Genomic DNA, 13,973 nt, shown 5'->3' on the forward strand with positions numbered 1-13,973 from the left:
GATGGATGATGTTGTGCCCACGACGAACAGGGATATTTTTGGTAAGGCACATTGTTAGATGGTCCATGAGTGGAGGGGCATTATGTGTGAGACCAGCCTATGAGGGATGTCCCTATCTGGCTCATGGATAAGACTTAGGTGTGGAAGATTCAAGATTCTCGAGGTTACGTTTGGATAATGTCGACCAACGTATTAGGATAGGGCGTGGATCTCCTTTCCTCATCTTCTTGCTTTTGTCTCTTGCTTTCCTCTTCTGCTGCTGCTGCTGCACTGAGAGAAGCAGTTTTCAACACAAGAACTTGAGCTTTTCCGGGCAACTAAATGCAGTTTGGAACCCTAAACGCATCAAAGATCACTGGGTTCATCTCTTCATGGAGGCTTCTCAAAGCAGTTTCTTCACAAAAAACCTAAACCTAAACCCTTTGAAAAGGAAAGAATTTCATTTTTATGATAGAGTGGGTGGAATCAGATTTTCAGGAATCATCAGTAACAACAGACATCTGAAGGACCCACATCAGTATAAGGTAAATCTAAGCCTTTTTTTATGCTCATATGGGCTGAAAAGGCATTCAAAAAGTGATATATTGTGTTCAAGACCAAGAAATTATGCAAAATTTCAGAATGTTAGACATACAATATCAGTCTTATCATCCTTTGCTGATGCAAATGAGGGCAACTTGAATGAAAATTTTGGTGAAAAGGATGTGAAGTATTACATGGACAATGTTTCTCTGGTGAATGAACATGACAACAAATCTACTGATGCGAATGGGAAAAACTCAAGCAATGGTGGAATGGCTGAAGCTTTCAACATTTCTCCACAAACTGCATTTGGAATTACAGTTATAGTCTCATTGGCAGCCCTAATGTTACCACTTATAATGAGTTCTGTGACAAATGCAATAAATGTGAGAATCAAAGTGCTTTCTTATGCTACATTGTTATGTGGGTTCTATATGGCGTGGAACATAGGGGCAAATGATGTGGCTAATGCAATGGGTACTTCTGTTGGCTCTGGTGCCCTGTCTCTCAGACAAGCAGTGTTGATTGCAGCTGGGTTGGAATTCTCAGGAGCTTTCTTAGTTGGTTCTCATGTCTCCCACACAATGCAAAATGGTATCTTAGTGGCTGATGTCTTCAATGGGAAGAATACCCTCTTGTTTTCGGGTATGCTCTCGTCCCTTGTAGCTGCTGGCACCTGGTTACAGGTAAATTCTTTCTTGACAATGACATTGTATGGATTGTATTTTTCCCTTGGAGCTAGATATGACTAAGTACATTGAATTTGGATTAAAAATTAGATGTGAGCAAGTATTATTGTATGAATTTTACTTTGAGAAGGAATTTGAGCTACATATGGCTGCATTGAATATGTGTTAAATAGGAATTTGAGCTAGATAATATGCATTGAATTTGTGCTTAAAAGGAAATTATATTACCTTGAGAAATTCATATTGAAGTTTATTTGGGAAGATATGACTACACTGAATATCTGCAAAAAAGGAAATTTGAGTTAGGTATGAATGCATTGAATTTGTGCAAAAAAGGAACTTCATATTAGCCTGCTATTAAGATAATTGTCTATAAGTTATGCATATTTTCCTTTGTACTTTCATACATGATTTTTGGTGGTGAAATAGACCCAACTTTTGGGAATGTGGAAATGTGTACATATTTATATATTTTAGACCATGGTGAACGAAGAGAGTGGTTGAGAATTTAATGTACTAAATCAGTTAACCATTAGCATTAACAACATAATGTATTAATGTAATCTTAGCGACAGAGCTAAGCTCAGTTGTTCACTTCAAGCTACTGAGTTGTGTCTGTATCTTCCCGCTTAAGATCACACGATTCTATAATTCCATCATATCATCCATCTCTAGCAAGTGGTTGTAAAAAGTGGAACCATTGGTGGAGCAATGTTTCGGCTGCAATACTTTCAGGGGGGCAAGGTCAATGGAACAAAAAACATGCTTTGGAAGTTCAAATGGTCACCAGTTTGGATTCCCACAAGCTCTTAGACATCGTGCTCAGAATAGATGTGGAGCCATTGGGAGTTCTAGATCCAAAACATCCAATGATCTTGATCCCAACAACAGTGGATGTAAAAACATGGAGAAGGTAGAATACATACACAACATATGCATTTGTTATGGGCATAATAGATTCTCTGTTGATGCTGAACCAAACCTCGAGAATTAGTTATTTGGATCTGGAGAAGGTGGATATCTTCATCATAGGGGTAACAACATCATCAAGACCAGACGGCCGGTGTCTGGTTGGTAAATTCTGACAAAGCATTGTCACAGATTTGGCCACTTAAATAGAGAATCCTTTCTTTCCTTTGAGGAGTTTTTCATCAATCATATGAGGAGATTTCCCATCAATGAATTGGCAGGGAGATGTGTCTGTACACTAACATTGAAGCTGATGTCTTGGTCACAGATTTGACCCCTCAAATGGAGAATCTCCTTCTTTACTTTGAGGATTTTTTCCCATCAATCATCTCCATGTTCTCTGCGAGTTCTGAAAGCCAGAGAAATTGGAGACAAAGACTCCGTGCAATTTGTGAACTTGACTCAGCCACACCCAGTCACTGTGTTGAACCCACAGGAACCCACAGAATCCAATAATGAAAAATATGGCTTGGAAACCATTTTTTATGTAGAACCATACGATAAGGGTGGGAGATCCTTAATTTGTGAGGGTAAGACATGATGGGTATTTGCAGCAATGAATGATTCCCATCATTAGAATGAGAGTTGGGGAAGGATTAGGGAGAAATGTAGCGTTAAATGAAGTTGTATGCTAACCCAATAACCAATTTGGTGCCCCACATGTAAGTTATGCTTTGGGATATCATATGTAGACCCAACACCACTGATAAAAGTAGTTTGGAGGTATGGCGAGCATTGGCCTCCATTGCATGATTAGTGTTGATGGTTTTATGTGTTGTTGATACATAAATTTTGACATTTTACACCCCCTCTTCCCCACAAAAAATCTCCTTTGTTGCACAAGAAAGTGTGCAATAACATTATCTTCACATGAGAAGGCTGTGAAAGGACTATAGATTTGAGCTTTTAGAAACATTCTATTCACATACATAAATTGATATCCTCATTTGAAAAATAAGGCCTTCCCACGAGACCAAGAGGTACATCTGATGACTAGCATAATACCTTCTCTTACATGTTTTCTCGTGGTAAGCTTTGATGTAGCCAATGATAATTGGATCATGGTCCTAATACAAGGGGTATAAATAACATCATTGTTATATCACTTGCCCATTTTGTGCTAATCTTAACTGATGAATCTAACTTAAAGAACAGAATATTCTATTTATTGGTGAAAGTTGTTCTTCTAAGAAGGGATAAATAACGAATATATTCTATGTTCCACTGTATGACCATAATGCGTCACCTAACTGATTCCTGAGTATGCCAATCTCTTCTGTGAGTAGCCACCAACTTGAATAGAACAATGTAAACCTATTATGCTTGTTCCCATTTCTCCTTACCTTTTATTTTTCTCCACAGCCAATTCACAGCTGGAAAATATCCTGTAATTGCTATGATTATGTGTAAGGAAGACCCTCCTTTGTTGCAAATTTTTTCATTCATGACAGGATTTATTCCTATGCACTATCTATGTTGTCTCTCATCTATATTACTTGTGCTTGTAAAAGCTTTCTTGCCTTTTATGCTTCCAAACAGTCCACCATTTCTTTATTGTAAAGAACCCTGCATCATCTTTTCTATTGAAGAAGAGATCGTCACCAAGTAGACCATTCGATTTGGCCTTGATGATGAATCGATATCTTTCATGCCCTACATGTTTTCAGAGAATATTTCTCTTTTTCTTTACTTTTTTGTTACAGCTTAGTTCCAACACTTCAACTTATGTAAAATGGTTTATCCAATAATGGAGGCATTAAGATGGGCAGAATACCCAACTTGACTTCAAACTTAGAAACATTTTCCATAAAAAGTATTTCTCATACCATCCTGTTTCAAAGAATGTGAATAGAGCATATATAATGATTGAGATATATACCTATAATGCTATTGGAAGTTTTGCTTAAAAGCAAAAAATACCACTGTCATAGGGTCCAAAAGCTGTCCCATTTCCATTAAAATCAAAGACTCCACCTTAGCAGGCAGATGCTAGCCCATATTGAATATTTAGCTAGATTTACCTGCTCCCCATCCATATCATTTAGGAAATATTTCTACAAGAAACGTTTCAAAGATGAATGGCTTTGTGGCTACATGTACCAAATTCATCCATGAGACCCATACATATTTTCCTATAAATAGAAGTGAAAACAATAGCCATGCAATTCTATAAATTATCATAGGCATTCTTCAGTCCAAAAGAGATTTGTGTGTTAAGAATAAAGTTCCTATGGAATAATAAACGAGAATTTATCTAAGCCTCTTTAAATGTGCATTTAAATGTTTTCAGTGGCATGTACTCCCTTATCCATATTTCCATTGTCTAGCTGCCAGTTGTCACAGTTACTTCTTAGAAACTCAGATTTTGATTGATGCTTGTCAGAATGCTCATGTGGTTTTACATTTTAATGCTTGGCTAGGGCCTCAAACCAAGGACTATGTACTCCCCCAGTTTCCTGATTGTGCATGTCGTTCATTACGATGATCCTTTGCAGTGCTGCATGCTCCCTATGGCGTTTTTCCTGAACTTTCCATTACCGATTGCCATGTTCCAAGCTTGGATCGTGAGAAAGAAGAGTAAATATTGTCATATTTATCTTTCCCTCCAATTCTGACGTCTTATAGTGATGACGATGAGTCTGGGAGGATAGAGAAGTAGCCCAATTCTCATGGAACCCTCCAGGATGTTCTCCACCCTCTCCAGATCCTTCTTGATGATGGGATCCTAAATGCTATATGATGGGTAAGATATGTATAAATATATGGCTATGTCCATCCACAATTGAGATGGTGTAGGAATCTAATCTGGCTTGCAGGGGAGGAGAGAGTAAAATTATATCCTTGTTTATGTTGGTTTTGCTGTTAAATTTTTATGATTTTTTATATATTTCTTATGATAGTTCAGTTGTTGAACCCTTATGACGAGTTGTATGTTTTCCCTAACTTCCTGGATATTGATGTTTTGTCCAAGGTTCTATTTTCTACAACTACAGAGAACATGGCATAAGTTTCGTTTGTTCTCCACTCAGGTCTTCAATCTTTAGGAGCCATATGTCAGCAGCTTTCTAGGGTTTTTCTTACTTTGAATGCTTTCCTTTGCTGCTTTGCACAATTGTGATCTGTCGTGTACATCATGGAATAAATACCAGACCTTTTAGCAGGAGAAGAGAGGGATGTCTGAAAATAAGGGATGCTGACCTTTTTCTTTTATTTTATAGGTTGCTTCTTACTTTGGTTGGCCTGTTTCGACAACACATTGTATCATCGGAGCCTTGGTTGGGTTTGGGCTAATCTATGGTGGAACTGGAGCCATTTATTGGAGCTCCTTAGCAAGAGTTGTATCCTCATGGATCATATCACCACTTATGGGTGCTATCATGTCATTCACTGTCTACAAGTTCATTAGGAAGGTAAAATATCATACCCCCTGTTTCCATTCATTTGACTCCCTCTCCCACATGATTTTTTGTTTCTTGTTTTTCTTTTAATCTCCATTTGAGCCATTTTCCAGATGTTTTTCTTCGTCTTTTCTTAACATTAACTAGATTCATTTATTGCTACAAAATTGTTATCTTGAATAAACATTTAGTTTTGCAGTTCTAAAATTAAAGTTATAGACTGCCACAAACTTCCATGTCAGAATTTCTCCAAATTTGTTTTTCTATTTTCATCTCCTTGTATCAACTAGAACATCCTATTGGCACAAACTTCCATTTCAGAAGCCATCAAATGATTGATTTCTTTTAGTCTTCACTATTCTTACATTAACTAGTATCATTTGGTGTCACAAAAATTCAAATAGTGCTTTATTGTTTCTCTTTATATTAACCAGAGTCATATATTGGCAAAATGCAGTTTGTCTATAGTGCTCCAAATCCAGGGCAAGCAGCAGTGACTGTAGCTCCTCTAGCAGTATTTGTGGGAGTCGTGGCATTTTCTTTAACAGCTTTCCCCATGGGTGGAAAACTTATCCTTGTCTTAGGAAGAGCTCTTGCATGTGGGTTATTGGGAGCATACGTTGTGCATATTGTCATCAAGCAACAATTTGGAAACCTGTTAGGTGATTATTGTGAAATCCCATCCAATGAAAAAGTTGTTGGAGGAGGTGGGTTTATGAGCTTTCTCGAAGATGTGGGTGGACCTATTGGATCACAACTAAGAGTCGTATATGGTGTGTTCGGTTATCTACAAGTGTTATCAGCGTGTTTCATGTCATTTGCTCATGGTGCCAATGATGTTGCAAATGCAATAGGCCCAATATCAGCGGCATTGTTAACTCTACATGGATCTGGGATGAGTGGAAATAGTGTCACATTACCTACGGATATACTAGCTTGGGGCGGGTTCGGGATTGTGGCAGGGTTGCTTGTCTGGGGTTATCGAGTGATAAAAACGATTGGAAAAAAGATAACCGAGCTCACACCCACACGAGGGTTTGCAGCTGAGTTTGCAGCAGCAACCGTTGTCGTGGTATCATCAAGGCTGGGCCTGCCTATCTCGGCAACTCACACTTTAGTGGGTGCAGTAATGGGGGTTGGTTTCGCACGGGGCTTAAACAGCGTCCGGGCAGAGACTGTCCGCGAAATTGCAGCTTCATGGATAGTCACCATTCCTGCAGGAGCTATCCTTTCAGTAGTGTACACTGCCATCATGATGAGATTGCTTTCTGGTGGGATTTAGACCTCTTTTTTTTTCTTTTAAAGTCGTTTTTTCCTTCAAAACTTCATCAGAATCGAAAGCACCATCCCCAAATTTGTGTAATTTCATCGGTATCAAAGCATCATCTCCAAAATTTGTTTTCGACACCATGACAAATTTGTTTGTGGTTTGAAATGAAAATATTAAACTATTTTTTTCCAGAGGCCTCAACAGTTCTGAGGTGTATATACAAACAGGCTCTCCAAAGAACTTGGTAGCTAGGTGTTGTTTTTGAAGAGCGAGCAATTTCTTTACATGGCCTGCTCAATCTGAAGAATTTGAAGTGCTGGGGATTAAATGAATAAAATTCATTCTATTCTGACCTTATAGCCAGAGTATGAGGGACAATGAGTTAATGAATAGATTATCTTGATATCCAATTGAGGTACAATGATTACAGTCCCTCATGATTGTTTTGATTTCCATCCAATTCAGCTTCTCTTGCTAAAAGTCCTTTCATAAACTCTGGATTCAACCAAACCTTTGATTTCTAGTTTTTAGTTTTGTCAGGAAGGACGAAAATGATGCAATGTTAGTAGCCATGTTATGGATTTCTCCAGAATTGTGAACCAATTAACAAGCTTTTAGGAGATAAATAGAATACAATTAGGGTTTAGGGGTTTGATGTAAATAGATTACACTGAGCTAGTGGATAAACAGAATACAAGTTGGAGGTGGGGTGAATACTGGCAATGATTTACTTAGATAATTGGTGTGGAATACAAACGTTAAGATAAAGGCATAAGAATTTAGATCACTTGTCAAAAGTAAGACAAACATATTGAGGTATTGGTGCCTCTTGGCTAGTGGTTTGTATCGGCACTAATTACAGTACAAAAATACACCAAGCGCCCACAAAACCATAATCTTGATGAATTAATAACACTATCTTCTGTAAGCACGTCACTTATTGACCATTTTTTTCAACTCTCTATCTTTGTCTTTTAATAACTTCAAATTACTTAACACTACTGCTTATGTTACAGTACTTTTGAGTTGTATGATTCTCTTGCAGCTTTTTAAGGAATATGTGAGGGAGGTATGGCGAAAAAAACTACGGTTTTTCTTCTTTAGTTTATCTTTCTTTTAGTTGACACTAAAATAGTATCCTAGTAAAAGGCAATAAATTCGATCATGGTATGTCCATCTTAGTTGCATGTTGACCTATGACCTTAATATAGTATAGGATAGAAAGTAGTCATCCATTAATAATAATAGTTGCTCTCATCTAGCCTTAATTAACACAAATGGCACCAAATGTACACGACTAGACTCTACAATACTGCATGCCTATAAGGCTCCATTTCTATATTGTTAGGTTGCTGTCACGAAAGGCTTCAATGTAGCTAGCATTGGTTGGATGAAAAATTGATGAATAAAAGTAGGCAATTTTATTTTAATCAGTACTATCTAAAACCAGGTGCAAAAAACATGATTACCAAGTCAGCCCATGGATGTGGGTACAAGTGGTTTGTTAAATGAGTAGAATTCACAGCAAGTTGTGCATGTATGGAAGAATCACTCATTTGAATTCTAAAGGTTGTATTGGGGAGGATCACACATTCTTCCAAAATGTTTCACACAGGAATGAGTAGGAGCTAAAGTTGTTTGTTGCTAAGGTGCACATCAATGTTGCACCTATTTGTTTTTTACTATCTATTAGTAGCATCTACAAGATTATCTCATTAAGTCAACAGCATCCAGACTGTACAGTGGTAACATGGTCAATTTCAAATAGTGTAGTTCCTCGATTCATTAGGGAGCAATGACAATGGTGTAACATGGGAGGGGAAATCTTCCAACCATGCATAAACAGAGTGCATTCTCATTAGAAAATTTAGACCTATTTTAGTCAAGAATCGTTGATTACTTCAACAATAATTAGTTATATTTTGCATAATTAACAGCAAACCCAACTCTGTATTGGCAGGCCACATGACCACAAAACTCCACAAAAACAATCCAGATTTTATAAACAATAATCATAACAAATATAGTAGAAATTCTGCAAGGAACTCTATAGTTTGTTGAACTAATAATGTCCTTCCAAGGACATTAACGGATCACCTTCCAGGCTTATGTTACTAGACATCATCTTAAGTTTACTGCATTCGCCACCATATACTATAACCTTCAGTATCCCTGCTACCAAGTTAAAGAGGATGAAGAAAAATCTCCAATTGATTTTTAGCGTGACAGAATCTTTTGACTATAAATGACATTATTGACTCATGAGCCTCAACTCCAGTCTCATAAAGTACTACATATATGCTATAATTGCCACTTGTATACAATACTGAAAATCGGTCAGAACAATAACTCATCTGACTAGATACTCGACATATAAGCAAACGCTTTATTTTATTTTATATAACTAAATATATAATTCACTTGAAATCACTTGAGTAAATATGAATATTACAAATGTTGTTACACTTTTATTGAAATTCTCAAATCAGGTTAATTGAGACAAACAGAGGTGATACGCTGCTGAAAGCTTCATATAGACAACATTATAAGGAACAGGATTCACAAATGAAAATAACAAGAGGAAACTTGTTCCATGTTTGTGGAGATAGCATATTATTATTTCTAAAACAATGAAATAACATAGTACGTTCAAGACTGCTCATTCACTGCATGACAAGACAAAACTTAGAAGATGATAACTCAAAGAACAGAAAAATTGGAGAGGAAGTTTGTTCAATGTTTCTTCGAAACAGCATATCATTTTTCAAACAATGTAGAAAGTTCAGGGCTGTTCATTCACTACATGACAAAACTTAGAACATGAAAACTCAAAGAACAGAGAAAATTTGGAGCACCAAACAGAGAAAACATATTATGTTGGCAACAGTGCCATACCTGCTACAGAGAAGGAGCATTTACTTTGACATAAAACCATATTATCACCATGCTTCAAATAAACGTTGATGAAATATCTCTACATATTATGACAAAAACAAGCAAAAGTAGAAGTGCATGAAAACCTTCACATAAACATGTATAATGCACATCAAAGGGAACCATCAAACAGGCAAAAAAAACTCAAAATTGATGCAATTGCATTATCATCCTTTACAAAGTTCAAGTAAAAACAAAACAGCTCATGACATTAGAAAATGGAAAACAAAACACAAAATTTGAGGGTTTTGAATGGCACTTCCATGTAAAATAGTTTGCCTGCAAAATTGAAAGAATAAGCAAATAATGTGAATCATCCACATATATTATTCAAATGCTATAAAGAATAACTAATTCATAGTAGTCTTACCATACTGTTTGTTCTCTACTTCTCTGAAGAGTTTGGACCTCTCTTCTTTCCGAATCCAACAACTGGAAAAAAAGACAAAAACGCTCAAGAAAAAGGCAAATATCTATTAAGCTAGAAACAAAAATTAAGGGGAAAAGCTTCCATTTTTTCATAACAACTTACATTGTCATACAAAACAAACAATCAGAAAGTTGCATTTAAACAAATACTTTGATTTGAGTTGCCCAATCCATTGCTTCTTTAGAAACAGCATTCATTTCTTCAACAGACTCTTACCAACATAAGTATTTCTTACCAAAACGAAATCTTTACTTCGTTTTCTTCACTCTATTGCTACTTAAAAAAAAAAATCGTCGTATATTCAAAAGATTACAATGGAGAATTTATCTTCCCATTAGAAAAAGAGCTTCTTTAAACCAACAACGTGCTTCTTTTTGCTGCCTCCAAAGTTTCATTCTATGGTAGATAATAACTACCTATTTAAGGTGTCGTTTTTCCATGACATTCAGAGACACACAAAACTTCCTTAGACGAATCACTAATTTTCTTGTTTTCTGTTTTGCTCCATTCTACTCTAGACATTGCTAAGCTTCATTACTTCAACAGATTCTATTGAAATTTTCTTCAGAAGAACCTTCGTTTATTACCAGATTCTATCTATTCGGGGAATCATTCTAAAATAAAATGAATTTACGCAAAAATTGGAACTATCGATACCGCTTCGTTATTTCACTTATATTTTTCGGTGCCCGTTTCATCTTGAAGATAAACCCTCAATTATCTGATAGTTTATATCTATTGAAGGTTTGATTTGAAAATAGATAAGGAAAATAAAACCAGAAAAAAAAAAAAACTATCAATAAATGGTTCTGTTTCATTTAGCTTCATTTTGTGAAGAATCCAATGTTTTTAGCACATAATCTTTCTACGTCTTCGACAGGAACTATCCGTTTAAACACGAAGATACGAATGTGCCTTTCCATTTCTTTTATTTTTTATTACCTGCAGTGACGAATCGACGGTTGTATTGGATTCTCTTGTACGCACGACCTTTAGGCCTCTTCTTCTTCTCTTGCTTCGCGACTTTCGGCGTCTGACCTCTCACTTTCCCGGCACGAGCTAGAGATCCGTGAACCTTGCCTGCGAGACAGGAAGAGGCAAAACAGAGAGATGAGCGATGGCACTTCTGCAGAAGCTGCAGAAAAGGCGACGAAAGGAACAAAGACAGAAGGCAGATTCAGAGAAGTTCACCCATGGTGGTGTCGATCAGACGGTATGGAAGGGTAGGTCGTCGATTCCGAAGAAGGAAGATCAGAGATAAGAAGAAGAAAAGCAAAGGAGGAGCGGATTTAGGGTTTTGGGGTTGTTTGTTGTTGGATTTTGTTGAGTTTTTACTCTTTTACGTTTTAAGTTTTAACAATGAAATAGTAGTAGTAGTAGTGGCAAAATAGTAGTAATTTAGTAAAGCAAGTGAGTTATATATAGTAGTATAAGTAGTCGTAATAGTAGTAATTTTGTAAAACAAGTGAGTTATAATAGTAGTAATTTAGTAAAGCAAGTGAGTTAGTTATAGTAGTAGTAATTTAGTAACGCAAGTGAGTTATAGTAGTTGTAATAGTAATGTTGTAAAGCAAGTGAATTAGAGTCGTTGAAGTAGATGTACTTTTGTAAACCAAGTGAGTGACTAAGTATGTCGACTTTTTAATGTTGAATTTATAACTTATTTAATACGGGTAATCTTGAACATGGAGTGTTTAACTAGGAATCGCATGTAATTGATAATGTTGCAACGAAAAAATTAAGTAACTACGTCTTAAGGGAGTTAAGGAGGAGAATATAAATTGAATTATAGTGTAATTTCATGGATGAAATTTTTATGTGGAACCAAATTAACTGTGTGAATCATATGTTTTCAAGTGATATAGAGGAGAAGATCAAGGCTATGGCGTGTCATGATTTCTGCATTAAGTTACTACAAGAATTTGAATATGTACCCATGAATGTTCTAGCAATATTATTTTTCTCACTTTCTAGAATAATTTTGCGCTCGTATATGTATGCAACGCTTTTGTTGAACTCGTCAAGTTCTACAAGAGTATTATTTGCTTGTAAGTGTTTCTAATCTCGAGGATTGAACAATTTCGGTAGAATTATTTCCAAGGACATCATTTCCATACATCATGACTTTGAAATCATAGCCGAGGAGTGTAACAATCCACCAAGAGATTCACCCATTTGAACATGTCTTGTTGACTAAATATAGGAGACCTTGGAGACTATAAAAATGCGTGTTTGGGGTTCCATGGGTCTAGCTTATTATGAGATGTCTCATATTAAGAACTTTTCTAGAATATTTACTCCTTTGACATATTGAACAAACAAGAGAAAACCTTTTTAATGGACTCATGAGTAGTAAAGTTTTATTGTTTATGATATTAAATATTCATGGTTACTTGTGATGGCAATGGGGATTGATGGGGATGTGTTAAAGACTCACGATGAAGTGGTAATTGCATTCGATTCTAGAACTTTAACAAATTTTAAACAAAATTACTTTGGTCATGATTTAGAGTTGGGGATTTATCCATGCATCAAATCATTGGAAACACCTCTTTGACGTTACAATTGAATTTCTTACCGACCATCATAGTTTGGGGTTCATTCTTACATATGTTGTATCAAATATTAGGCAAAGAAAAGAAGATTGTTAGAATTGTTTAGTAAATATGATTTTGTTGTCAAATATCTTGAAGGGAATGAAGAATAACGCGGTTGATGCATGAAGTGATTCTATTTCTTAAGCTTGATTTAATTCACCTTACGAGGTTAAGAAAGAAGTGAACAATGATTCCTTTGAGTAAATTTCATAATAATTACTTGTTTGCTCATATAGGTGAAACTTGAAAGTATTGAAGTTGTTCCTTAAAACTTCCTATTTATTGACATGCACCAAGGATGAAATTAGAGACAATGTACATAAATGTTTGAAGTGTCAACATGTGAAATTGGAACATTGGATGAGGGTAGTATGATGACTCGAGTCTAATGACCAATCATCTAGTGCGTATTGGGATCTATGTGCGAGGTTGATGGTGAATCCCAACTAGAGTGGTCATATTGATGAAAGCATGGATATTGAAATGAAGATAACAATGAAAGAAGTCTAAGCAATGTAAATTTTGTGTTAGTTGTCCATGAAACTTATCTATTGTGATTTATTGCAACCAAGGTCGAGGAAGGCCAACTAATTAAAGAGGAGAGTGTGTAAGTCAACTTATTTTGCACCAATCTCTAGGTGGAAATTATGCAAGCTAGTTAGGAGGAGGAGAAAGCCATATACGTCAAAATGCTAGGGTTTGGGGTCACACCTTGATCTTCTTCTTCTTCTTTAAAAAAAAAAAACACTACTTCCCATTAGTTAGCAAACGAAGTACATCAAAGTTCAACCATAATCAGCAAAACTCACATTACTCCACACAAAACTAAGCATAATCCCCACCCTAATATTTACAACAAAGGTATCCCACTAACTCTTTTTACATGGTAACCACATATTTACATCTCTTGTCCACTAATGGAAACCATAGGCGGAAACAACCATCTCAGTGCTTGGTAGTTCCATTTAGGCCCTGACGATGATTTTACCATCATAGGAGAATGACCCCATTTCAGCAAAAACTTTGACCGAACCCTTTCTACTTCATCCGAGTTCCCTTCAATCGAGTTGTATCGTCTGCCTAGCCAAGATACCAGCTCGAACCAAAAGTTTAGCAACACCTCACCACTTGGGAGTTTTCGTTGCTGAAAAACAAACATACATC

General features: G+C 36.3%; 2 protein-coding genes across 2 annotated transcripts; one reads left to right on the plus strand and one right to left on the minus strand.

Annotated features, from left to right (window-relative positions):
- The first annotated feature begins 131 nt into the window (after positions 1–131).
- On the plus strand, positions 132–7,037 carry LOC147859709 (inorganic phosphate transporter 2-1, chloroplastic-like). Its single transcript, XM_087324218.1, has 3 exons — positions 132–1,208; positions 5,399–5,590; positions 6,036–7,037. Exons 1-3 carry the CDS (start codon positions 372–374, stop codon positions 6,858–6,860), a joined length of 1,854 nt encoding a protein of 617 aa, XP_087180344.1. The 5' UTR covers positions 132–371; the 3' UTR covers positions 6,861–7,037.
- A 2,887-nt stretch (positions 7,038–9,924) lies between these two features.
- Positions 9,925–11,536, minus strand: LOC147859710 (small ribosomal subunit protein eS30z/eS30y/eS30x). Its single transcript, XM_087324187.1, has 4 exons — positions 11,404–11,536; positions 11,155–11,292; positions 10,153–10,214; positions 9,925–10,061 (listed from the first exon to the last, which is right to left on the minus strand). Exons 1-3 carry the CDS (start codon positions 11,405–11,407, stop codon positions 10,168–10,170), a joined length of 189 nt encoding a protein of 62 aa, XP_087180313.1. The 5' UTR covers positions 11,408–11,536; the 3' UTR covers positions 9,925–10,061; positions 10,153–10,167.
- Between the last annotated feature and the right edge of the window lie 2,437 nt (positions 11,537–13,973).

Source organism: Azolla caroliniana, unplaced genomic scaffold, assembly GCF_043228905.1.
Source record: "Azolla caroliniana isolate FFs.n. ecotype wild unplaced genomic scaffold, voAzoCaro1.0.p SCAF_9, whole genome shotgun sequence".
In the NCBI taxonomy this organism is placed as follows: domain Eukaryota; kingdom Viridiplantae; phylum Streptophyta; class Polypodiopsida; order Salviniales; family Salviniaceae; genus Azolla; species Azolla caroliniana.

Coding starts and splice junctions, on each gene's coding strand:
- LOC147859710 (XM_087324187.1), bottom strand. Junction 10,215..11,154: donor CCGTCGATTCGTCACTGCAG/GTAATAAAAAAT, acceptor CTTTTTTTCCAG/TTGTTGGATTCGGAAAGAAG.
- LOC147859709 (XM_087324218.1), top strand. CDS start 372: ATGGAGGCTTCTCAAAGCAGTTTCTTCACAAAAAACCTAAACCTAAAC. Junction 1,209..5,398: donor CTGCTGGCACCTGGTTACAG/GTAAATTCTTTC, acceptor TTTATTTTATAG/GTTGCTTCTTACTTTGGTTG. Junction 5,591..6,035: donor TCTACAAGTTCATTAGGAAG/GTAAAATATCAT, acceptor GGCAAAATGCAG/TTTGTCTATAGTGCTCCAAA.